At 49.4% G+C, this 26,022-nt stretch overlaps 2 protein-coding genes and 1 pseudogene across 5 annotated transcripts; 2 read left to right on the forward strand and 1 right to left on the reverse strand.

The window, feature by feature from the left end:
* Positions 1-1,110: 1,110 nt before the first annotated feature.
* POLR2I (RNA polymerase II subunit I) lies at positions 1,111-10,123 on the forward strand. 2 transcript variants are annotated; one of them, XM_081019522.1, is made up of 7 exons: positions 1,151-1,259; positions 3,984-4,196; positions 6,934-6,988; positions 7,893-7,966; positions 8,916-8,990; positions 9,244-9,295; positions 9,888-10,123. In XM_081019522.1, exons 3-7 carry the CDS (start codon positions 6,941-6,943, stop codon positions 9,948-9,950), a joined length of 312 nt encoding a protein of 103 aa, XP_080875648.1. In that variant the 5' UTR covers positions 1,151-1,259; positions 3,984-4,196; positions 6,934-6,940; the 3' UTR covers positions 9,951-10,123. The 2 variants fall into 2 exon arrangements, with proteins under 2 accessions (XP_080875647.1, XP_080875648.1); XM_081019521.1 differs by lacking the exon at positions 3,984-4,196 and having other exon boundaries at positions 1,111-1,259.
* A 139-nt stretch (positions 10,124-10,262) lies between these two features.
* OVOL3 (ovo like zinc finger 3) lies at positions 10,263-25,438 on the reverse strand. Of its 2 annotated transcripts, XM_081019314.1 has the most exons (4): positions 25,242-25,438; positions 24,158-24,318; positions 22,377-22,557; positions 10,263-11,395 (listed from the first exon to the last, which is right to left on the reverse strand). In XM_081019314.1, the coding sequence occupies exons 1-4, from the start codon at positions 25,342-25,344 to the stop codon at positions 11,103-11,105; spliced, it is 738 nt and encodes a 245-aa protein (XP_080875440.1). In that variant the 5' UTR covers positions 25,345-25,438; the 3' UTR covers positions 10,263-11,102. The 2 variants fall into 2 exon arrangements, 1 of the variants encoding a protein (XP_080875440.1); XR_013989911.1 differs by lacking the exons at positions 22,377-22,557; positions 24,158-24,318; positions 25,242-25,438 and adding an exon at positions 13,181-13,312 and having other exon boundaries at positions 11,262-11,395.
* LOC308484523 (small ribosomal subunit protein uS19-like) lies at positions 13,132-14,026 on the forward strand (annotated as a pseudogene). Its single transcript has 2 exons — positions 13,132-13,406; positions 13,810-14,026. The product of its transcript is annotated as a small ribosomal subunit protein uS19-like (transcript).
* Positions 25,439-26,022: the final 584 nt, after the last annotated feature.

The following is a 26,022-nucleotide window of genomic DNA, read 5'->3' on the forward strand; positions in this document are numbered from 1 at the left end:
AGCTTTTCAAAATCATTTTCTCAGCAGCTAAGCATCAGAAACATTCCGCTCTGCTGTAACAAAGGTAGAGAACAGTCCATTGTTTCTCAGGCCTTTCTCATGTCTTCTGGCCTTGCTCATGTCTTCTGGCCTGAGAAACAATGGACTGTTCTCTACCTTTGTTACAGCAGAGCGGAATGTTTCTGATGCTTAGCTGCTGAGAAAATGATTTTGAAAAGCTTTGAGAAGTTTTGAGCCTGCTTTGGTGGGGGGTGACTTCGGGCCTAGGTGAGGTCACCTGTCCAAAAATGGAAAGATGCCAAGATGCCAACGAAAGAAGAATGGCAAAAAAAACTTACGGAATGTGCAGAAATGGCAAAACTCACAGAAAGACTGAGAGACAAGGACAATAGAGACTCTAAAAAAGGATGGGAACTGTTCCTGCTGTAGTTACAGAAACACTGTAAAGAAATGGACTCACTAGCAGGATTTGAGTAAACATGATTATGAAAAAAATGTAAAGATTAAGAAGCAATAAATCAGAAATTAATTAAGTGAAAGATATAATTGGAAGGAAAATATGGTATAAATAAGTGATAAGATTATAAGAACATTTAATGAAAAGATCAACGAAACAGGAGAAAATAAATTAAGCAGAAGTAACAAACATTTAATGAACCAGAAGGGGAAGTTGAGGGAAGTCACAGGGTGCAGGAGGGAATATATATTAATTCTATTATTATTATTATTATTATTATTATTATTATATTGATGTGTGGAATATTAAATTGTAAAGCCAATAAAAATGTTGTTGTTGTTGTTGTTATTGTTGTTGTTGTTGTTGTTGTTGTTTTGTTATTATTAATAATAATAATTTCCTTTTTTATGATTACTTATTCCCAGAGTGCACCTTCCTCCCAAGCGGGGAGTCCCTCCCTCCTCTGTATCTTTTGGGATCCCTTTTCCCCCTGAATCCTTTTCCATCTCCTTTTTCAGGCGAGGCGACCAGAACATCCACCTCCGCCCGCGCAGACTTCGGAGCGGCCGCGCTCGGGTCTATTCTGGCCCCTGCCGGCTGCCGTAGCCGAAGCGCCGAAGAGGAGAAGGGCGGGCGGTGGTCGCCGGGAGCCGCGCCTGCGCAGTCCCAGCCCGGGAAGCCGAGCCTGAGCCGGGCTCCGGGCGGGAGGGCCGTTTTGCGCCTGCGCAGTCCGGGCGGTTGCCATGGAGTCGGAAGGGGCCTACGAGCCGGGCTTCGTGGGGATCCGCTTCTGCCAGGAATGGTGAGGCCGGAGGGGGAGGCGGGGGCGGCGGGACGGGGGGGGGAGGAGAGAGATGAGGAGAGGGCGGGGGCCGCATTGAACGGCCCCCCATCAGTCCCCTCAGGGGCCGGGCTAGATGACCTCGGGGGTCCCCCTCCCAACGCTGCAGGTCTGTGATATGCCGAGAAGGCGGATATCCTGCAGAAGCAAGAACCGGAAATAAACAGGGACTGGCATGGTTTCCCAAAACACAGTCAGGGGTTAGGGAAAGAAAATTAAATTAAATTAAATTTAAAAATTCCTTCCAGTAGCACCTTAGAGACCAACTAAGTTAGTTATTAGGGTCTAAACCACTGTGGATCAGAAGGTCAGCATTTCAAATCCCCGCGACGGGGTGAGCTCCCGTTGCTCGGTCCCTGCTCCTGCCAACCTAGCAGTTCAAAAGCACGGCAAGTGCAAGTAGATAAATAGGTACCGCTCCGGCGGGAAGGTAAACGGTGTTTCCATGCGCTGCTCTGGTTCACCAGAATCGGCTTAGTCATGCTGGCCACACGACCCGGAAGCTGTACGCCGGCTCCCTTGGCCATAAAGCGAGATGAGCGCCGCAACCCCAGAGTCGGCCACGACTGGACCTAACGGTCCCTTTAACTTTTAAGTTAGTTATTGGTATGAGCTTTCGTGTGCATGCACACTTTTTCAGGTACACGGGGTTAGGGAGAGATGCTCGTGGTGGAGCAGCAGCAGCAGCAACCATAGTAAGGAGAATAATAGGAAATAACAACAGCAATTTAACAACAACAACATGCTCCCTTCTTGACTTTCAACTTTCCTGGGCACATGAAACTAACCACAACTACCTCGAATTTTTGCTCAACCCTCAAGAAGGAAGGACCTTTTCGCTGGCCAGGTTCAACTCAAAGCCATGGGGAAGGTTCCTGGGCATGGCAGAGAGAGAATCTGCTGATGGGATGACCACCTGGTGGAAACTCTTACTCACATGGTTCTTAAATGTAAACTATATGCTGATCTCCGCCAGCAATTCCTAGAGCAACTCTGCATCCCCAAATGGAAACCAGAGGTCATACACTTTCTACTATTGGGGAATGACCAGGAGCTCACTAAGTTAGTGGCCAGATATCTTTATCTGCTACAGTCATACCTCGGGATAAATATGCTTCAGGATAAGTATTTTGGGTTGCGCACCATGGCGACCTGGAATTAAAGGAGCGTGTTACTTCCAGGTTTTGCTGCTCGAGCATGCGCAGACGGTAAAAATCACGTCACGCGCGGAAGCGGCAAAACGCGGCACGTGCAGACGCACAGTCGCATCTTACGTTCTATTCAGGATGCGAACAGGGCTCTGGAATGGATCCCATTTGCATTTTGAAGTACCACTGTATTCTGTTGTCGAAACACATTGCAGACAACTGATCTCCCTGGAGACCTAGAGATGTGACAACAGTCTGCTCTGCCTCTCCTTTTTGGGGGGGGGGTAAATGTTTTGTGCCATGGGGGAAGCGGTAACTCTGTATTGTTATGTTATGGATGTTTGTATATGAAGCCGATAAAAGCTTTGATGATGATGATCATGAACAACAACAACTTATACCCCATCCATCTGGCTGGGTTTCCCCAGCCACTCTGGGCAGCTTCCAACAAAATATTAATAATTCAGAAAAACTTGGGACATTAAAAGCTTCCCTGAACAGGGCTGCCTTCAGATGTCTTCTAAACATCAGATGGTTGTTTATTTCCTTGACATCTGGTGGGAGGGCGTTCCACAGGGCGGGCGCCACCACCGAGAAGGCCCTCTGCCTGGTTCCCTGTAACCTTACTTCTCGCAGGGAGGGAACCGCCAGAAGGCCCTCGGCACTGGACCTCAGCGTCCGGGCAGAACGATGGGGGTGGAGATGCTCCTTCAGGTATCCTGGGCCTTTGAGGCCGTTCAGGGCTTTCAAGGTCAACACCAACACTTTGAATTGTGCTCGGAAACGTACTGGGAGCCAATGTAGGTCTTTCAGGACCAGTGTTATATGGTCTTGGCGGCCGCTCCCAGTCACCAGTTTAGAGTTATCTGGATCCATTTTAATCTGGCTTTGGGATTTAGATTCAGAGCCAGAGACTCGATGCACGGGCTGGTGAGCTGTGGGACTGTTCCCAGTGAGAGGCGATGGAGGACAGGTGACAGACTCCTTGGCCGTGGTACTTTGGAATATTGTAGGATTTTATCTTGTCCCCTGTACTTTTTAATATCAATATCAAACTGCTGGGAAATAGGGATCATGAGATCACCAACATGTCATGTCAGGAGTTTGGAGCGCAATGTCACCAGTATGTGAATCATCTGTCTCAGGCGATAAGACTCAAGCAGTAATTGCTTTTAAGAGTAATCCGTGTGGTTATTTCATGGCCCTCTCTTCTTCTCCTTCCAAGTTGAGAACTCTGTGTTCCAGACAGGGCGGTAAGCAAACTTAAAAAGTCATCTTGGTTGGCACATGTCTGTGCGCCTCTGAGGCTGAAGCCAAACTCTCTCCATATCACCTGAACCAAGCTATAATATTCCAGCATAATAATATTCCAAGAGCTGTTACTGTTGTTGTTTCTGGGTCATTGGAGCGATAATTGGGAACAGGGTGTTCAGAAAAGGGCGGTATGCAAACTTAAAAAGTAATCATCGTTAGCACCTGTTTGTCTCGAGAGACAATGGAGTGTGCCTCAGGGGGTGAAGTCAAACTGCTGTGTTAGCATCACTGAAATGACCTGCCCGGGCGCAAGCCTGGGCAGTGTGTCTGGAGGTCCTGGGCTGCCCAGATGAGAAGAACCCCCCCTTGGCCTTGCTGAGGTGGTCCAAAGGAAAGCAGAGCAATGCGTTTGGCACCAACTTGGCGGCAGGAGTTGACGGAAGGAGGAGCACAAGGCGCCACCCAACCTCCTTAGCTGACTCCACTCGGGATTTGTGTAGGGTTTACCCCTTAGCTTTCTCTTTGTGCTGGGCCCGGGGTTTAACCCGAGCAACGCGGTCCAGGTCCGATCCTGAATCCAAGGGTTCCGCGTGGAGTCAGTTTGGCAGGACACGAGGCAGGAAACCAGGCAAGGGCAGGTACAGGGTCTCAGGCAGGTTCTGGCAAACAGCAATGTTGCTCCCGCAACCTGGGGCGGGGTCCAGCAGCCTTTTATCTCTGTCGGGGTAGCAGCCGGTCCTGATCCCCCAGCAACTCACCTCCCTGTTTTGCCCGAAGGCGAGCACTCCTCCTGCGAGTACTCAGGTCTCTCCTTCTCTCAGACCTGAGTCTCTGCAGCTCAGGAGACGTCGGTGGGTGACTAGACCCAGAGGCCGCCTCAGCCTCCCCTGACCCAACCGGTAGTGGAGCAGCTGTAAGTGATGGCCCAGCTGGAGGCAACGAGGTCATCCCCGCATCTGGAGCCCGGGCAGGCTCAGGCCCCTGACTCGGCCACCTGGGGTTTGCTGCAGGGGAACCTGTGCAGACTGGGATTCTTCAGTATCAGGCCCCAGACTTGGTTCAGATGATGCCTGAGGCAAAGGATCCGGTGCGGACTGAGTCTCCTCTGGTTCCGAGTCTGAGCCCAAGTCCCAGGCCATCACACTCTTCTCCCAAAGATATCCTGAAAGGCAGCAGAGATTTAGGACCAGAGTTTTCCTTCCTCTTGATGGGGTCCCTTCCCAGGTAACTGAGCCCCATCTCTCTTCCCTCTGTAGCAGGGGCAGGAACCGCCTTCTTGGCCGCTGGACTTCCTGTTGGTCTCATTTGCTCAATTCGCTGGAAACTGTCTTCACATGTAGGGGAAGTTCCTAACTCACTGAGGATTTGAGATCCATTGGCTCCCCTCCAGGGGCATATGGGGTGTTAGGGGAGGGGGACATGTCATTCTCTTTCCACCTTTGGTCTCAGCCTTGCATTCAACTCTTACCTGTGGCTTCTTGAAGCTGACAGCATGCCACTGTGGTCACAACCTGGGAAATAGTAATGACGATAAGGGTATAATGATTGTTTGGAGGTCTTTGCCAGGAAGTGCGGCACTGGCACTGCATGACCTGTGTGGGCTTCTCTTACACGTAAACATGCTTGGCAGAAAAGACACCCAAGCCTACTTAATGTAAAAGGTAAAAAAGATAAAGGATACCTGGATAGTTAAGTCCAGTGAAAGGCGACTCTGGGGTTGCGGCACTCATCTCGCGTTCAGGCTGAGAGAGCCGGTGTTTGTCCGCAGACAGCTTTCCAGGTCATGTGGCCAGCAGGACTAAACCGCTTCTGGCGCAACGGCACACCGTGATGGAAACCAGAGAGCATGGAAATGCCATTTACCTTCCCGCCACAGCGGTACCTATTTATCTACCTGCACTGGCATGCTTTTGAACTGCTAGGTTGGCAGGAGCAGGGACCGAGCAAGGGGAGCTCACTCTGTTGTGTGGATTAGAACTGCTGACCTTCTGATGACAAGCCCAAGAAGCTTAGTGGTTTAGAGCACAGAGACACCCCTATCCTTTTAATGTAGCGTAGTGAGGGCCATTATTAGGGAGGTTGAGGACTTCAATAAGGGCATACTTTTATAATGTGCAATGCTTTATTATGTTTTTATATATGTTGCAAGCTGGAGCAACCCAGCCAAATGGGCAGGGTAGAAATAATAAAACAGCAACAACAAAATTAGTATTTCTGCGTCCCTCAATTTATGAGCACAGGAAAAGCTACCCAGCCAGCATCTCTTGGAGTTCTGTTCACAACAGATTCCTGTTCTGATAACGTAATGGGAAAACAAAGACAGGCAGCGATCCTGCTGAGCTGCAGAGCAAAAAAAAGGGTTCGCTTTTAAAACTGGGGCGAAGGAATAATAGAATTGTGGAGGGACTCCCAGGGGCCAGCTAGACCAACCCCCTTGCATGGCAGGAATCACAGCTGAAGCATCCCTGACAGGGGGCCATCCAACCTCCGCTTAAAAACCTCCATGGAAGGAAGAGAAGAAGAGTTTGGGTTTGATATCCCGCTTTATCCCTACCCTAAGGAGTCTCAAAGCAGCTAACAATCTCCTTTCCCTTCCTCCCCCACAACAAACACTCTGTGAGGTGAGTGAGGCTGAGAGACTTCAGAGAAGTGTGACTGGCCCAAGGTCACCCAGCAGCTGCATGTGGAGGAGCGGAGACGCGAACCCGGTTCCCCAGATTACGAGACTATCTTAACCACTACACCACACTGGCTCTCAGTGGAGAGTCTACCATCTTCTGAGGAGTCTCTTCCACTGCCTAACAGCTCTTAGCATCAGAAAAAGTTATCCTGCCATGTTGATGAGGGACTTGGGCGCAGGAATCGCTAAGCCTTGTGCTGAGTCAGACTTATGGGTCCATCTAGCCCCATATTGTCTACACTGACTGGCAGCCGTGGTCTCCAGGATTTCAGGCAGAGACTTGAACCTGGGACTTTCTCCCCGCAAAGCAGCTGCTCTCTGCCCCTGGGCTTTGGGCTCCAGCTCCTGTCAGCTCAAGCCAGAACAGCTGCTGCTGCCCACAACATCTGGAGGGCGCCAGGGCCGGGCAAGGCGGCTCTCAGCTGTTGGCCCCCCACTCCCCACTCAGCTTCAGTGGATGTCCGTCCAACTAGTTCTAGTTTTACATTTGCATCCCACCTATTCTCCAAGAAATTCACTTAAATCTTTCTCTCTCTTCTCTCTTTTTTAACAGCAACAACATGTTGTACCCTAAAGAAGACAAAGAGAACAGGATCCTTCTCTATGCTGTGAGTGTCAGGTGGCAATACTCTCTTCAGGTAGACTCTTGAGTGCAGGGTTTCACCGTGAGCTGTTGTGGCTTTGTGGCAGTCCCTTCCCAGCTCAGCTGCCTGGCTGGGACCTTTTGGCCGGGAAAGGGGCAAGCTTGGTCATTTTGCCCTATGTTTGCTAGCTTCGAGCTGTGCACCTTGGGAGGCAGCCGTAACTCAGCCTTTGAGATTGCTGGGCACGGATCACGGGTGTGCAGTGTCAGGAGTGAGACAGCAGTGAATCACACAGAGCAGGTGGTTAACGCTTTATTAGAAAAACAGGATCCGCACAGGAATGCCAGGCCTAATGAGCCCGGCAACTCTTCTTTGGTAGGTCTTGTACTTTATGAAGCAGTTGCGGAGACTGAAGGCCCCTGCCTTCCCACAGCTGCCTAAGTCTCCTCTTCCAGGTCTTTCCTAAGCAATCTGAGACTATGCCTGCAGGTCTTCCTTTGCTCCTCACACTTCTTACCTCTCCTGGTCCTGGGAGCCCAGGGAAGAGGGGCACTTGTCACAGCAGGAGGGGGAGACACCTGTGCTGCTTCATCAGCCTGACTCATCTCTGCCTCTTGGCCTCCCTCATCCTGCTCTGCCGCCTCTCTCTTGACTTTTCTCTGCCGCAGACTCGGAGCTCACTAAGCCGTGCTACACCTTCAGCTTCTGACACCTCCTCCTCCCCATCTCCTCCCTCTGTCCCACCACCATTCCCCGCACTCAGATCCTTCTTCCCCAGCTGGTGCCTCCCACCGTTCCTCTACGTCCAACCAGTCTGTGACAGCCAGGCAGTTTCTCCCTCCTGGCATCAGTCTTGTGGGTGATGTTTTGCCCCCCCAGGGCTTGCTGGGAACGTGAACATGTGACCGTTCTTCTCTTCTCCCTGCAGTGCCGCAACTGCGACTACCAGCAGGAGGCTGACAATAGCTGCATCTACGTCAATAAGATCACGCATGAAGTTGAGTAAGTACCAGCAGCTGCCTTGAAGGAATTGCTGGCCTGTGTTGATCTTCCTGAAGCCCCTGGAGATGCCATTGCCAGCCACGCTGCATAAGGGAACGCACTGACTTTACATAAGGCAACCTCCTGTATTCCTGCCTTGAAAATCCAGCCTAGTTTTGCATCCACTTTGTTCAGACAAGTGAAACATGGAAAAATGCCCTAGTGGTTGATCACAAGCTGAACGTGAACTGGCAAAGTGACGCAGCTGCAGTGAAAAGTTATTTCTTGGCTGCCTTCACAGAACCATACTTTCCAATCCAGGTGCCAGGCCAAGGTGGTCAGTGGGGGTGGGGGGAAGCACCCACACAGAAACAACAACAACAACAACAACAACAATAATTTATTTGTACCCCGCCCATCTTGCTGGGTTTCCCCAGCCACTCTGGGCGGCTTCCAACAAAGATTAAAAATACATTAAAATATCTCACATTAAAAACTTCCCTGAACAGGGCTGCCTTCAGATGTTTTCTAAATGTCAGGTAGTTGTTTATTCCTTTGACATCTGATGGGAGGGCGTTCCACAGGGCGGGCGCCACCACCGAGAAGGCCCTCTGCCTGGTTCTCTGTAACTTGGCTTCTCGCTGGGAGGGAACTGCCTGAAGGCCCTCGGTGCTGGACCTCAGCGTCCGGGTAGAACGATGGGGGTGGAGAAATGAGAAGAGAGGGTCTTTTTGGAAAATTCAGAAAGGTGGTAAGGAAGCAGCCAGGTGTCCTGGGAGCAGCGCAATGGGAAGAATGATGACTGCAAAAGAAAAGGGGGGTGGGTTTCCCCTGGGGATGGGGCTGACTTTTGACAGCAAGAGATTGCCGTTCATCACATAATGGTTTCCAATGTATTTTCAAGATGGGCTGACGGGAAGTGGGCAGGCTAACTATCAAAAGAATCACTTTTTAACCATCTGTATTTCAGTGAACTAACCCAGATCATTGCTGACGTTTCCCAGGACCCAACTCTGCCCCGAACAGAGGACCACCCTTGCCAGAAGTGAGTGCTGAGCTGTCGCCATTCTCCTTTTTTAAAAAAAAGTCCGGCAAATGCCACAAAGCATAGAACAGCCTGGGACAAACAAAAACCTTTGAAGGAGGCCAGCCCTCCCAGACGTTTTGGACTCCCATCAGCTAGTCCCAGACATCGGGCGTGGGATACCAGGTTGGGAAGGCGGGGTGTGGGTCATTTCCTCCGCGCTTCCGGGATCTGCCCTGCCTCATAACCAGATCTTTCCACCCCTGTCTTCCAGGTGCGGCCACAAGGAAGCCGTGTTTTTCCAGTCTCACAGCGCAAGGGCTGAGGTGAGGAGACTTCTTTTGAGATCTAGGGCAGCTGATGTTTTTGTAATCCCTGGCAGCAACACCCCTCTTAAAAGTTACGAGCAATGACATTCGCTCGCTTTGCATGTGGGTTTCCCTACATCGGGTCCTCTACTTCAGTAGCAGAATTTCAGCCGTGACTCCCACTTGATTTGCATGTCTGTTTTCCACCCGCTGCCCCACTCACTTATTCAAATATCTCCTCTTAAAACCAGCTGGGCGACTGCCATAGAGTTTGGAGTCTCTGTCACTTAAAAAAACCCCACCAGGGGTGGGTGTTTCAGCTGAGCTCCTTACAGACTCGCAGAAGGGCGTTCCCAGAGCCAAAACAATTTGCAGTTCTGCATTTGCAGTTCAAAACAAAACAGCATTATGGTTATGTTGCAAACATAACAGGAGTTTTTTTTCCGGAGCTCCGAAACCTTGGGAATTAGGAGCTGGAGGTTTGAAAGGTGGCTTCTGGTTCTGTTGGGTTTTAAGCCTTCACATTTCCCCGGAGGTCTTTATGATCACGGGGGCAAGGCATGGAAACACACCTGGAATACCCGTCTCACCCCTTCCCTCTCTGCTTTAGGATGCCATGAGGCTGTATTACGTCTGCACGGCCCCACACTGCGGTCACCGCTGGACAGAGTGAAGCCCGTGGAGATGTCAGTCCCCTCCTTTCCTGACGTTACCTTAATTTCTCTCCTTTCTGACAAACTTCCAGATGATTCAACTGTTGCCTGTCTGTGCCTAGACACCCTCTTTGACTTGGGTTGTTCGTGTTTTTGGCTTTGTTAATAAAACATGGTTTATATTTTTACAAAAGTCCCAAAGTTGTGCTTCCTCAAGCCTTCCTGGGTGGGGCAGCTGAGGCTGGCACATCTGTACACAATTAAAGCAGCTTGGCGAGAATAAAAGAATAATAGAACCTTAAGAGTTGGACGGGACCCAGGGGTCATCTAGTCCACCCCCCATGATCTAGGGTTCAGGTCATGTGGGATAAAGCATGTGCGGTTTGCCTACCTTTCCCTCATTCCAGCCCACTCCATGCCAACCAGGATAATGGGGCTGAGTGTCCAGTTTAGAGGTGTGGCTTTAAAGATAGCTTCTGCCCGCCCGCTTTTTAAAAAATGAGCTATAATGCAAGACAGCCATGTTCAGAGAGGAGGCCGGTTATGTTTAAGCAGGAAGCAGAACAAAATCTTCCCCTGACCATGAGGAAACATAGTTTTTAATATAATTATATGTTGTCTCGCCACCAATATTGACCCCGCGAGGCGGCATGCGACAAAACGCAACTCATTACAAGATTAACAGGTTAGAAACAGCCACATATTCAGCGCAACCAAAAACTTGGGCAAGTGCAAAAAACGTTTTGGTTGGTGCCTGGAAGAGCATCACAAAGGCCGAAATGCCTGCAGAGAGCGTTCCACAGCTTGGGGGCCACCACAGAAAAAGCCCTGCCCCTGGCGGTCACCCATCTCGCCTCAGAAACGAGGGCACCCACAACCGAGCTTGGAGAAAAGCCTTCTGGGAACCTTCATTTTGAAAACAAAACTTTCTAGTCTCTGAGACTACCGTCGTGTATTTTGGTAACAGCTAATTTTGAGAAACTGAAATCTCAAGGCAGGGCTGGGCGAGACGCCCAACACTTAGAAGAGGGGCAGAATTGGCACAGTCCCCTCTTGGCATGGGCAGCGTACTCCAAATGCATGATTTGGCTAGTTTTTCTACTCCCCTGTTTTCCTTACATGGGATTTGGGTGCTGCTGTTTCCCGGTTTCCTTGGCCCTTGCCTCTGGGCCTCAGTATGCGGAAGGGTAGAGGACGTGGAACCTGGGGTGGAGGTCGGCCGGCGCCACCTTCTGGAACCCTCTGGCCAGGATCCCGTGGCCGGGGTGCAGGCGGCGGACGTGGCCGTAGTACTCCTCGCTGCCGCTGCAGGTGAAGCCGCACTCCTCGCACACAAAGAGCTTGGAGCGGCGCTCGCGGTAAGCGTATCGCTGCTGGATGCTGTGGATTTTCTTGAGGTGCGACTCGAGGGAGCAGCGCTGGGTGAAGGCTTTTTCGCAGACGCAGCAGCGGTACGGGCGGATGCCTGCAGAGGAACAAATGTCAGGTGGACAGGCCTATATTATGATTCATTCAATTTATATACCGTCCTATATCCGGGGGTCTCAAGGCGGTTCACGGAATAAAATCAAGATATAAAACCGCAAAATAATAAAACCTCCACAATTCTGTATTTTGTCAATCTTCAACTCCATCATTTTTGCTTTCATGCAAAAAGTCCCTTAGAAATTTCCAATCCTTAATACAGGTGAAACTCGAAAAACTAGAATATCGTGGAAAAGTTCATTTATTTCAGTAATTCAACTTAAAAGGTGAAACTAATATATGAGATAGACTCATGACATTGAAAGCGAGATATGTCAAGCCTTTATTTGTTATCATTGTGATGATTATGGCGTACAGCTGATGAAAACCCCAAATTAACAATCTCAGAAAATTAGAATATTAAATGAAATCAGCAAAACAAGGACTGCAAATAGAGCAATATTGGACCTTTCAGAAGTAGAAGCATGCATATGTACTCAGGGCTTGGCATGGGCCCCTTTTGCATCAATTACTGCCTCAATGCGGCGTGGCATGGATGCTGTCAGCCTGTGGCACTGCGGAGGTATTATGGAAGACCAGGATGTTTCAGTAGCATTGAATTACTGAAATAAATGAACTTTTCCACGATATTCTAATTTTTTGAGTTTCACCTGTGTCAGTAATGAGTTTTCTCTCATTAATCACGTTAACTTTGCCATCTTTGGGGAAATTATTTTTATATATTGAATTTATATACCGTCCTATACCCAGGGGTCTCAGGGTGGTTCACAGAATAAAATCAAGATATAAAACCACAAAATACATCATAAAAATAAAAACAAACTGATGGGGGGGGGCATTTTTTTAAAAAAGGGCATAGGATGTCCATCAGGTCAACCAAAGGCCTGGTTAAAAAGGAACATTGTTGCCTGGCACCTAAAGGTGTATGATGAAGGCACCAGGCAAACTTCCCTGGGGAGAGCATTCCACAGATGGGGAGCCACTGCAGAGAAGGTCCCGTTCTCTGTTGCCACCCTCTGGACCTCTTGAGGAGGCAGCACACGAAGGAGAGCCTCAGGAGATGATCAGAAGATACGGTTTTGGGGATTCAAAATGACCTTAACAGATGGGAGAGCTGGGCCCAAATTACCACAATGACTTTCAAGAGGGACAAATGTAAGGGTCTGCACTTTGGCAGGAAGAACCAGGTGCACAAATATAAAATGGTGGAGACACCTGGCTTGCGAGTAGGACATATGAGAAGGATCTAGAGCTTAACATGAGTCCACAGTGTGATGCAGCAGCAAAACTTATGCTATTCTAGGCTGCATCAACAGAAGACTAGTGTCCAGATCAACTAATAGTCCCACTCTACTCTGCCTTGGTCAGACCACACCTGGAATACTGTGTCCAGTTCTGGGCGCCACAATTTAAGAAGGATGTTGACAAGCTGGAAGGTCACAGAGGAGGGCAACCAAGGGTCTGGAAACCAAGCCTGATGAGGAACGCTTGAAGGAGCTGGGTATGTTTAGCCTGGAAAAGAGGCTGAGAGGAGATATGATGGCCATCTTCAAATATCTCAAGGGCTGTCATATGGAAGATAGAGCAAGCTTGTTTTCTCCTGCTCTAGAGAGTAGGACTTGAACTCATGGCTTCAAGTTACAGGAATGAAGATTTTGGGCTCTCGCTAGCAAACCACCTTTTCTCGGCCTTTTCCTGGAGGAGACTGCGGCCAAGATGGCGGAAGTGGAGCAGAAAAGAAGAAGTGTACTTTCTGGAAGTTCACCTATCAGGGTGTTGACCTGGACCAGCTTCTCGACATGTCCTCCCAGCAGCTGATGCAGCTGTACAGCACCCGCCGGCGGTGGCGGCTCAACCCTGGCTTGCGCCGCAAGCAAACCCCCTCCTGAAGCAGCTGCGCAAGGCCAAGAAAGAGGCCCTGCCCATGGAGAAGCCAGAGGTTGTCAAGATCCACCTGCGAGACACGATTATCCTTCCGGAAATGGTAGGCAGTGTTAGATTTCTGTTCCTGCGCCCCTGTGCAGTTTTTGGAATCACAAGACTCTGTTGACATTCCAGACTGTTGGAAGTCTCACGGGAGACGGATGTTGATGTTACTGGTTTCCTGTTTCTACTGGTTTCCTGTTTCTTTGTTCCAGGTTGTTCCCTGACTCTCACAGAGAGCAGATGCATATTCTTTTCTGTCCTGCGTAGTTACTAATAAACATAGGACATGTAGCACATATTTCGGCTCCTGCTGCTGCTGTTTGGATACTCTGCGTAACGGGGGAACGTGCCTGAAGCCTCATCAAAGGCTTAGGTCGTTAATCACCGTCAGAGGAGAGCCTGATGGATCCCGAAGACACGTCCAAAGAGGAGAGCCATTTCGGCTCGGTCGTACAGACACTCCGACAGGCAGCATGGTTGGCGTGTACAATGGGAATACCTTCAACCAGGTGGAAATCAAGCCTGAAATGATTGGTCACTATTTGGGAGAGTTCTCCATCACTTTCAAGCCTGTTCAGCACGGCTGACCTGGAATCGGGGCCACCCACTCCTCTCAGTTCATTCCTCTGAAGTAAGGGTCCGTATAGTTAAAGCTATGGTTTTCCCAGATGTATGGAAGTGAGAGCTGGACCATAAAGGAGGCTGATCGCCGAAGAATTAATGCTTTTGAATTCTGGTGCTGGAGGAAATTCTTGAGAGTCCCATGGACTGCAAGAAGATCAAACCTCTCCATTCTGAAGGAAATCAGCCCTGAGTGATCACTGGAAGGACAGATCCTGAAGCTGAGGCTCCAAGACTTTGGCCACCTCATGAGAAGAGAAGACTCCCTGGAAAAGACCCTGATGTTGGGAAAGATGGAGGGCACAAGGAGAAGGGGACGACAGAGGACGAGATGGTGGGACAGTGTTCTCGAAGCTACCAGCATGAGGGAGGCAGTGGAAGACAGGAGTGCCTGGCATGATCTGGTCCAGGGGGTCACGAAGAAGCGGACACGACTAAACAACAACAACAAGGGGATTTGGGAAGAGTTGTGTCTCTCATGTAAATAAAAGGGTTTCCCAACAAAAAAGGAATGAAGATTTTGACTAAACACCAGGAAGAACTTTTGGACAGCAAGAGCTGTTTGACAGCAGGACTGTCTCCCTCGGGAAGCTGTGAACTCTCCTTCCTTGGATGTTTTGAAGCAGAGGTTGGGTGGCCATCTGTCTGGGATGCTTTCGCTGAGATTCCTGTATTGCAAGAGGGGGTTGGACTAGATGACCTTTGGAGGTCCCTACAGTTCTGTGATTCTGCGATTCTGCGATACAATACATTGCGGGGAACAAAGCTTGGCTTGTAGAGGAACCAAACAATTGCTAACTGTAAAATATACCTTATGGTACTGCCTCCTACGGAAGACCCCTATTCGGATTGAGAAAACATCAGTTCGTTAAAAGACTTGAAGGGTTGCTGTGTCTTAATTTTAATTAAACAAAGAAAAGCTGAAAGGCAGGCCAGAATCTTGGAAGATAAGATGGTGGAATGAAAAAAGGGCCTCTGAGGGGGACTGTGCTGAAAATAATTGATGGACAACAACAGGAACAATAAAATTCCTCTTGCAGGTCAATATCCATATAGATTTGCTAAATACAATTGAAAGTCTCACACCAGTGGCTGTTAAGATAAGACAAAGGATTAAGATCAGAACTGTGATATTGGGAATAAACAAGAGAGAAAAAGCAGGAACAAGAAATAATTTTTTCCCCTCCTGACCAGCCAGAACATGGGAAGTTTTTTAAAAATATGTAATTTGAAATGTATAATTGGCTTTATTATTTGTATTGTGGTGGCAAGATTTGATATTCTACCAACTGGAGTGTTATTAAAGAAAAATTAATAAAAATTATTTACAATGTTAACAGAGAAATCTGAGGGCTCCCTTGGACAAAAAACAAGGACACCAGCCAGGAATACCAGAGCAAAACAGCAGCCAGTAGGCTTGGTATTGATTGAAGACTGTCGCGACAGGACTCCCACCTGCCACAAGGTGGAACAAAATGGAAGCCCCAAACAAAAGAGAACCCAAACTTTTATTAGCTGCTAAGTGAGGAGGAATTAAAGAACCTTTTAATGAGGGTGAAAGAGGAGAGCGCAAAATATGGTCTGAAGCTCAACATCAAAAAAACCAAGATCATGGCCACTGGGCCCATCACCTCCTGGCAAATAGAAGGGGAAGAAATGGAGACAGTGAGAGATTTTACTTTCTTGGGCTCCATGATCACTGCAGATGGTGACAGCAGTCACGAAATTAAAAGACGCCTGCTCCTTGGGAGAAAGGCGATGGCAAACCTAGACAACATCTTAAAAAGCAGAGACATCCCCTTGCCAACAAAGGTCCATATAGTAAAAGCCAGTGGTGATGTATGGAAGTGAGAGCTGGACCATAAAGAAGGCTGATCGCCGAAGAATTGATGCTTTTGAATTGTGGTGCTGGAGGAGACTCTTGAGAGTCCCATGGACTGCAAGAAGATCAAACCTCTCCATTCTGAAGGAAATCAGCCCTGAGTGCTCACTGGAAGGACAGATCGTGAAGCTGAGGCTCCAATACTTTGGCCACCTCATGAGAAGAGAAGACTCCCTGGAAAAGACCCTGATGTTGGGAAAGATGGAGGGCACAAGGAGAAGGGGACGGCAGAGAATGAGATGGTTGGATAGTGTTCTTGAAGCTACCAGCATGAGTTTGATCAAACTGCGGGAGGCAGTGGAGGACAGAGGTGCCTGGCGTGCTCTGGTCCAGGGGGTCACGAAGAGTCGGACACGACTAAACGACTAAACAACAAATCCCCATGTTACTCCCCCCCCCCAAACTACATCACTCATACATCATGGTTACATCATGAAAGGGGAGGTCTGGTGGCCCTAATCTGAGCATCCTGGACCCTGCCCCATAGTTCCCCTTGCCCTCCACCAAACACCCATCAAGTGTAACAAAAGAGATCTTTACATTTCTGTCAGGGAACTGCCATCGGAAGGAAGGGAGGTGAAAGGGCTCACACAGGTTGGGAGAGACTCAGCAGCTGAAGAGGGAACCAGTAGGGGGAGAGGAGGTGAGCTGAGGGAAAGTGAGCTGGAGGGATGGCTCAGAGACACTTCCAGCGAAAACAGTGGGGAGGTTTCAGGACCTCCTGTAGGGACACCCACTCCTCGCCGGAAACTGTCACGCAGAGAGTCCAGAAGACGTGTTTCCGTTAAGGAGCTTTTATGTTGGAAGCGATTCCGAAAGCAACCACTGTCGGAATCTGCCAGCGACTGACGGAGCCATGTTTAAGGGGCTCCGTTACAGACAGAGGTTTGCAAACTTGACCAAACTCTGAGGGACTTGGATTTTACACACAAGCAGCTCATCGTCCCATCACAGCATTCCGACAGTCTCCGTGAGCAGCTTGTGCAGGAGAAGGCATCATGAGCAACCCAGCCGGAACCGGAGAAGCAGGAGCTGGAGCGGGTCCAAGCCTGGAAGAAAGGTACCGGGCGTTGGAGGTCCAGCTAGCGCTGCAGACGGCGAGGCTCGAGGAGAGGAGGGCTCAAGATGCAGAGAAGGGGAAAACCACCCCGCTCGCCAGAAAGTTGCCAGGATTGGTACAGAAGTTTGGGGGGGAGCCCAAGGACTATCATACCTTTAGGACAGAGATGCAATATGCCCTTAATCTGCAGTTTGATGACTTTCCCGACGAGGAATCGCGGGTGGCTTTTGTGATTGGGCATCTCGAAAAGGGGGCGAAAGACTGGGTGAGGCCCCTGATGGCAACGAATAATGACATCCTGAAGGACACGAGGAAGTTTTTTCGTGCCATGGATCTGATGTTTTCCAGCGATATTGAGCAGGGAGTGGTACGCAGACAGTTAATGGCGTGCAAACAGGGGAGCCGATCTGTGCGTGAGTACTGGACTGAGTTTACCATGTTGATCCATAAATTGGGGTGGGATCTATCGGCGGAACCCATTCAAATGCTCTTTGAAGAAGGGCTTGCTTCGGCGGTAAAGGATGAACTTTCCCGGGCGCCCAGGGCGGAGTCTATGGACCAGCTGACCAAATCAGCGCTGACCATAGGAGCGCGCCAAGAGGCGAGAGCCTTGGAGAGGCGGGAAGGGAAGGGGGAACGTTGGAGGGAGCTTCGCATTCCAGAGATTCCAGAGCCACCGTTTCCGCTGGGAGAGCCGATGGAAATTGGAACAGCGCGCGCGCGCGCAGTTTCAAAGCCCAGTGAAGAGCGGAAGAAGGAGGGGAAGGGCGCCAAGAAATGTTATCTCTGCCAACAGCCAGGTCATTTTGCCAGAGTCTGCCCCCAAAGAAAGGAATGGCAAGGAATGGCGGGAGCTGTTGGGGAGAGGGAGGAAAAGGTACCGGAGCAAGTAAAAGCCAACGCCTGGCTGCCACCGTCGGGGCACAGCAGCCAGGCCAAAGAGCAGTGAAAGTGCCCACGCCGGAACCTCCTAAACCCGCCCTAGTGATAGAGGTGTTACTAGAGCTGCCTAACGGACACCCACTAAAGATAAAGGCGCTATTGGACTCAGGCAGCTCCTGCAATTTCATGAGTAAGGAGTTTGCTGCTGAGCACCAGATACAGACTATCCCTTTAAGTAACCCTTTGCAGGTGACCACGATCGATGGAAGGGAGCTGCTGGGAGGAGAAGTCAGCCAGCAGACCGTCCCAATGATAATGAAGGTAGCAAGACACACTGAGCTAATAGTGTTTAATGTGGCTACCTTGGGAGGAGCTCCCATTATTTTGGGGATGAGCTGGCTAGCGTTACATGATCCGCTAGTGGGCTGGCATCAGAGAGTGGTCTCCTTTGGGTCAGCACATTGTCTAGAACACTGCAAAGAGCGGGAGGCTCAAGGAGGGGCCAGAGCCACTCTAGCAGGGACGGAAGTAACGGAGAAGGGGAAGGTTCCCCAACAATACGCCGACCTGAGCAACGTCTTCAGCGAGAGGGAGGCAGACAAACTACCCCCACATAGACCCTTTGACTGTCAAATCAATTTACTCCCTGGGGCACAGCTCCCTGTAGGCAAGCTGTACGCCATGTCAGACAGAGAGATGCAGGAGCTAAGGGAGTTCATTGACAAGAACCTGAAGAGAGGGTTCATCAGAGAGTCCAGGGCGGTGGGGGGCAGCCCAGTGTTTTTTGTGGATAAAAAAAACACGGACAAACCTAGACTTGTAGTGGACTTCAGGGCCTTAAATGCAGTGTCAGAACCAGTGACTTTCCCGATGCCCAGAATTGATGACATTTTGACAAGGGTCAGGAAGGGAAAGATTTTTACTAAACTGGACCTGAGCGGGCGTACAACCTGATACGAATAAGGAAGGGGGATGAATGGAAAACCACCATGTTCACCCCTTTGGGGGCATTTGAATATTTAGTTATGCCCTTCGGCTTACAAGCAGGCTCCGCGTGCTTTCAATCGTTTATGAACCACGTCCTGGGGCCTTTGCTTTACAAGAATTGTGTGGCCTTCTTAGATGACGTGTTAGTATATTCAGAGACTGAGGAGCAGCATGTAAAAGACGTCAGGGAAGTGTTGGGCAGACTGCAAGCCAATCAGCTGTGGGTGAAGCTAGAGAAGTGTCAGTTTCATGCCAAGGAGGTGGAATTCCTGGGGTACCGCTTGTCGGACAAGGGATTGGCCATGGATCCTGGCAAGGTCCAAGCGGTACTGGAATGGAAAACACCGAAAACAAGGAAGGATGTGCAAAGATTCCTTGGATTTGGAAACTTCTATCGGAAGTTCATCAGAAATTTTGCCCACTTGACGGCGCCCATTACGGACTGTCTCAGCAGTAAGAGGAAATTCGTTTGGACGGCGGAGGCGGAGCGAGCTTTTGAGGAGCTGAAAAGGGCGTTCGCTTCGGAAGAACAGCTTCTGCATGTGGATTTACAAAAACCGATGCGAGTGGAAACGGACGCATCAGACTGGGCTGTGGGGGCGGTGCTTCTGCAGCCTGGCAAGGAGGAGTCGGAGTGGAGACCGTGTGCCTTTTTTTCGCGAAAGCTGAACAAATCTGAGAGGAACTACACGGTGTATGACCGAGAACTACTAGCCATTCATGAAGCGTTCAGGAGATGGAGGCATTTATTAATTGGGGCACAACATAAGGTGCAAGTGTGCACGGACCACAAGAACTTAGAGTATTGGAGAACGGCACGAGTGCTCAACCAACGGCAAGTGAGATGGGCCCAGGAGTTCTCCAATTTCCACTTTGAAATTTGTTATGTGCCAGGTCCAGAAAATGTTAGGGCGGACGCTCTCTCACGCAAACCTGAATATTTGGAAGGGGAGGGGGGACCCGAAGAGAGACATGTCATCCCAGAGGACCGCTGGGTGTGTGGGGCGGCATTGGTGGGGCAAAGAGAACTGGTAGAGGAAACAGAGAATGATGAATACGCCCAGAATAAGCTCAGAGGTCTTAGGGGTGAGGGAGAGGAACCAGGGGGTTTCGAGGAAAGAAATGGAGCTTTGTATTACAAAGGGGCACTGTATATCCCTGAAGGAGACTTAAGGGGGAGGGTACTCAAGCAGTTGCACGACAGCCCCACGGCGGGGCATTTTGGACAACACAAAACCATGTGGTTGGTCACCAGGGAATTTTGGTGGCCTAAGGTGAGGGAAGATGTACGGGAGTATGTAAGAGGGTGCGAGCAATGCCAGCGAGCCAAAGGGGAGAGGCGGGCGCCGGCGGGGCTATTAGAACCCTTACCAACCCCAGAACGACCTTGGGAGGCAGTGTCGATAGATTTTATGACTGATCTGCCGAAGTCCAAGGGGAAAACAGCCATCATGGTGGTGGTAGACCTACTAACAAAGATGTGCCACTTTGTAGCCTGCTCGCATGCAGTCACGGCGGAAGAGACAGCAAAGTTATTTGTAGAACACATTTTTAGGTTGCACGGGGTGCCATTGAGGGTGGTCTCAGACCGAGGAAAACAAATTACTTCCAGGTTCTGGAGGAAGCTCATGAGCTTACTGCAGGTGGAGGTCAACTTTTCGACTGCCCGGCACCCTGAAACCAACGGGCAGGCGGAAAGAGCAAACGGTGTCCTCCAGCAATACCTGAGGTGTTATGTCAATGACAGAGAGAATGACTGGGTAGAAAAGTTGGCGCTGGCGGAATTTGCCTACAACAATGCCGAGAATGTGTCCACAGGGATGAGCCCCTTCTTGGCTAATTATGGGTGTCATCCCAGGGCTTTCCCAGGGGGAGAAGGGGAGAGATGGAGCGTCCCGGCAGCCGAGCATTTTGTAGAAGAAATGGAAGCAATCCATCATCAGCTCCAACTCAACTTAGAAAGGGCGAAGGAAGAATACAAGAGGCAGGCAGACAAGAACCGAAGGGAAGGTGAAACCATAAGGGTGGGAGATAGGGTGTGGCTGTCAACCCAAGGGTTGCCGTTCAAAGGAGGTTGTAAGAAATTAAGACCCAGGAGATTGGGTCCCCTTGAGGTCATTCAACAGGTCAACCCAGTGGCTTTCAGGCTCCAGTTACCCAACCACATGAAACTGCACCCAGTATTTCACAGGTCGTTACTGTCACCGTATGAGGGGGGACGAGAAGGGATGGCCACTCGGGGACCGGTCATAGAAGAAAGGGAATGCAGCAGCCATGTGGCAGAAATCCTCGACGCCAGGTGGAAGGGGGATCAGGTGGAGTATTTGGTAGCGTGGGAAGGAGAACCGGAGTCAGAAAACACTTGGGTAATGGCAGAAGATATCAATGACGAGGTATTGATAGAAACGTTCCATCAAAGGTTCCCAAGGAAACCTCAGCCTGTGGAGAGGTTCCGGAGGGAATACTTTGGGACCACCGATGAGGAGGAGGAGTTGGAAGGATTCCCGGACTTGGAAGGGGAAGGGGAGATGGACTCTGAGGAGGAGGAGTACTTCGAGACCAGGAACCGCAACAGGTGGAGAGAAGTGTTCGAGACATCGGAAGATGAAGGAAGTTCATTCCGGGGTTTTGCCTCCTCACCGCCCGTAGAGGAGGGGGCGGGAGGGGGTGAAGGGGGCCCTGGAGGGGAGGTGGATGTCAGGGAACTGCCATCGGAAGGAAGGGAGGTGAAAGGGCTCACACAGGTTGGGAGAGACTCAGCAGCTGAAGAGGGAACCAGTAGGGGGAGAGGAGGTGAGCTGAGGGAAAGTGAGCTGGAGGGATGGCTCAGAGACACTTCCAGCGAAAACAGTGGGGAGGTTTCAGGACCTCCTGTAGGGACACCCACTCCTCGCCGGAAACTGTCACGCAGAGAGTCCAGAAGACGTGTTTCCGTTAAGGAGCTTTTATGTTGGAAGCGATTCCGAAAGCAACCACTGTCGGAATCTGCCAGCGACTGACGGAGCCATGTTTAAGGGGCTCCGTTACAGACAGAGGTTTGCAAACTTGACCAAACTCTGAGGGACTTGGATTTTACACACAAGCAGCTCATCGTCCCATCACAATTTCCCTGTTTCCCAGCCAAGTTAACCACACCCTTTTGTCTTCATCTGGGTTTGCTATTTCTGGAATGGCTACCTGTCTGGCACTCAGGTATCAGGATGCCAGGGATCCCTCAGGCAATGGGGCTGGTGAGGAGCTGAGGTCACATGTCTATATGCATTTTTGAAGTTTTCCCAGTGAGCCAGTACAGAGATACACTGATCAGTGAATTCTTACATTTGGTATTGTGCAGCAGAGGCCCTTTGAATAGATAGGAAGAAACTGTGATGAAGTGTTTTGTGGGGACAAATCACAAAAGTCACAAAAGTGATTGTGCTGATTTTGGTAGTGGGCTGCATGTGCATGATATCTGCTGGAGGGGCAACCCCCCCCCCAACCTATACATAAATTCCTGCAACAACAACAAAACACAATACATTGGTCAATATGGATGTTACGTTTGTAAATTCCCCACCAAGGTGAGCAAGGAGAGCCAAGACCCTTGCAGGGTGAGGTCCCCACCTGTGTGCGTCCTCAGGTGCCTCTTGAGGTCGAAGGTGTCATTGAAGCCCTTACCACAGTACCTGCAGACGTGCTTCTTGACCAAGCTGTGGCACTTGAGGTGGCGGTTCAGCATGCGCTGCAGAGGGAAGGGTTTGCTGCACACGCAGCACTGGAACTGCGGCGCTGCAGGACTCCTGCCCTGGATGGAGCAGAAAGGAAGGAAGCGGGGCAGGTTGGGAGTTTGCAGACCAGATGAACGTGGAGGACCTGCAACGTTATACGACCCAGAGGCTTGGAACTGCCTCTCCCATCAGTCTCAGCCAGCAAGGTCATTCCATTCAGTTTTCTTTTCATACAGTTGTGGAGGTGCGCAGCCTGGGAGTCATTTTGGACTCACGGCTGTCCATGGAGGCGCAGGTCCATTCTGTGTCCAGAGCAGCTGTCTACCAGCTCCATCTGGTACGCAGGATGAGACCCTCCCTGCCCGCAGACTGTCTCTCCAGAGTGGTGCATGCTCTAGTTATCTCCCGCTTGGACTCCTGCAATGCGCTCTATGTGGGGCTACCTTTGAAGGTGACCCGGAAACTGCAATTAATCCAGAATGCGGCAGCCAGACTGGTGACTGGGAGCGGCCACCAAGACCATATAACACCGGTCTTGAAAGACTTTCATTGGCTCCCAGTATGTTTCCGGGCACAATTCAAAGTGTTGGTGCTGACCTTGAAAGCCCTAAACGGCCTGTATACCTGAAGGAGCATCTCCACCCCCATCGTTCTGCCTGGACACTGAGGTCCAGCTCCGAGGGCCTTCTGGTGGTTCCCTCACTGCGAGAAGCCAAGTTACAGGGAACCAGGCAGAGGGCCTTCTCGGTAGTGGCACCCGCCCTGTGGAACGCTCTCCCATCAGTTGTCAAAGAAATAAACAACTATCTGACATTTAGAAGACATCTGAGGGCATCCTTGTTTAGGGAAGTTTTTAATGACTGATGTTTAAATGTAATTTTAATCCCTTGTTGGAAGCCACCCAGAGTGGCTGGGGTAACCCAGCCAGATGGGCGGTGTAGAAATAATAAATTATTATTATATTTTATTATCGTTGGAAGGGACCCCAAGGGTCATCTAGTCCAACCCCCTGCAGTGCAGGAACCTTTTGCCCAATGTGGGGCTCAAACACACAGCCCTGAGATTAAGAGTCTCGTGCCTACCGACTGAGCTCCAATATTTATTGCATATAATTTATATACTGCTCGATTGCAGGAAACAAACGGCAATAGAATTATCATTACATGATTGAAAACGTTCGTAAAACTACAAGAGAATAGATTAAAACACATCAAAACTCACACAAGCTTCCTAAACTATCTAGGTAGGCTTGTCTAAATAAGAATGTCTTCAGCAGGTGCTGATAAGAGTACAGTTAAGGCTGATATCCATTGGCAGGGAGTTCCAAAGTGTCGGTTCTGCCACACTGAGCGATTGAGTTCTGACAGACACAGAGTGGGGGTTATGCGGCACCTTTCTTTGCGACATTATCTTGGATAAAGAAGCACATCAACTACTTTTGGAAAACCAAATGATTTTTATGTTACCTTCTGAAGATTTCAGGTAATGCTAAATAACAATAAAATACAATTACACTGAAACAGAAGAAGTGTGCATGCACACGAAAGCTTATACCAGAACAAACTTAGTTGGTCTATAAGGTGTTACTGGACAATTTTTTATTTATTGTTATTTTGACTGCACCAGACCAACACGGCTACCTACCTGAATAATGTATAAATCTTCCTGGTTTCTTACCTTGCTGCTCCTGGGGTATTTCCCCACGGGACCCAGCTGAGGATGACACGGGCTTTGAGCGACGCCTTGGAGGACGTTTCCTGCGTGGGTTCTTTCCCACACGCTCACGGAGCCGCCTGCGAGGACCCTGGCGTCTGCCAGGGTTTGAGCCAAGCTGCCTTCTGGAAGAACCAGTGCCGGATTTACGTTTAAGCTAAACAAGCTCTAGCTCAGGGCCCCACTCTCTTGGGGCCCCCCAAACTATTAAAGGGGGAAAACTGGGTGTGCATTTCCAAAATATAAGGTAAAAAAGAAATCCTAGGCTCCTAGGATGTAAGTCATGGGCCCCTCCTGCTAGCCTGCTCCCTAAAATATCCCTGGTTTGCTCTTTTCTATATATAGGGTGCCAATATTCTGCTATTTATCATTATTAGTAGTTTGCATCATATATTTACACCTATTTTTATTTCATGTTGGTCTTGGCTGGGGAGGGCGGGGTATAAATAAAATTTATATTTATTATTATTATTATTATTATTATTATTATTATTATTATTATTATTATTATTTTCTAGCAAGTTTCTAGAGACTAGATTATGAGTCTTTATAAATTGTGTTTCTCAAGGAACTTTTGTTATTGCCAAATATCAATGTGTTTGCATTATTCAGTTTGTTATGAATAAAAAATCATTTTAAGTTAGAGCTTAATAATTCTTTCACTATTAATATACTTCTTCTTCATTGTATTTCAATTCAACAATTACTTTGATAAAAATATATTTTGTGATGTGCAGAAGGCTTTAGATACCTATTAGGACCAGAAATTGCCATCTAGCATATATTCAACACAAAAAACAGCGACAATTTGTTGTTGGCAAAGGACAGCTGGACGTAGCAAGGGCCCCATTACCTTCAGGAGCTGAGGGCCACATAAAACCTCAATCTGGCCCTGGGAAGAACCAAAACCAACCACCCTTCTCCAAGTTTCTTTCTTTAATCTTTTCTTCCCTCTCTCTCCTCTTCAGCTTTCTCTCTCCTTAGGTCTTTTTCTTTTCTTTTCTACTTTCATGTTGAAGGCAATGCAAGAAAATTTTAGCACACCTACCTGGGATGTACAAGTCTCCGCGAAGTTGGTCAGAGAGCTCCCCCCAATCCCGGGACGCCAGTCGCGTTGAGACTCGCCGCTTGACCAGGAAAGATTTAGGCATGGCTGGCACAACCGTGGGCTTGCAATTCCCTGGCGGTACGTTGGCACTTTGACAGCAGTCAGGAAATTAAGACGCCTGCTTCTTGGGAGAAGAGCAATAACAAACTTAGACAGCATCTTAAAAAGCAGAGACATCACCTTGCCAACAAAGGTCTGTATAGTTAAAGCGATGGTGTTCCCAGTAGTGATGTATGGAAGTGAGAGCTGGACCATAAAGGAGGCTGATCGCCGAAGAATGGATGCTTTTGAATTCTGGTGCTGGAGGAGACTCTGGAGAGTCCCATGGACTGCAAGAAGATCCAACCTCTCCATTCTGAAGGAAATCAGCCCTGAGTGCTCACTGGAAGGACAGATCCTGAAGCTGAGGCTCCAAGACTTTGGCCACCTCATGAGAAGAGAAGACTCCCTGGAAAAGACCCTGATGTTGGGAAAGATGGAGGGCACAAGGAGAAGGGGATGACAGAGGACGAGATGGTGGGACAGTGTTCTCGAAGCTACCAGCATGAGGGAGGCAGTGGAAGACAGGAGTGCCTGGCATGATCTGGTCCATGGGGTCACGAAGAGTCGGACACAATTAAACGACTAAACAACAACAAGAAGATTCTCTCCTGCTTTGCTTCCTTTCCAGATCAGAGGCTACAACCCCAGTTTCTCATCCAAACACCCAGCTACCTTCCAG

The sequence above is a fragment of the Podarcis pityusensis genome (genome assembly GCF_964106645.2).
Source record: "Podarcis pityusensis genome assembly, chromosome: 8".
Lineage (NCBI taxonomy): Eukaryota > Metazoa > Chordata > Lepidosauria > Squamata > Lacertidae > Podarcis > Podarcis pityusensis.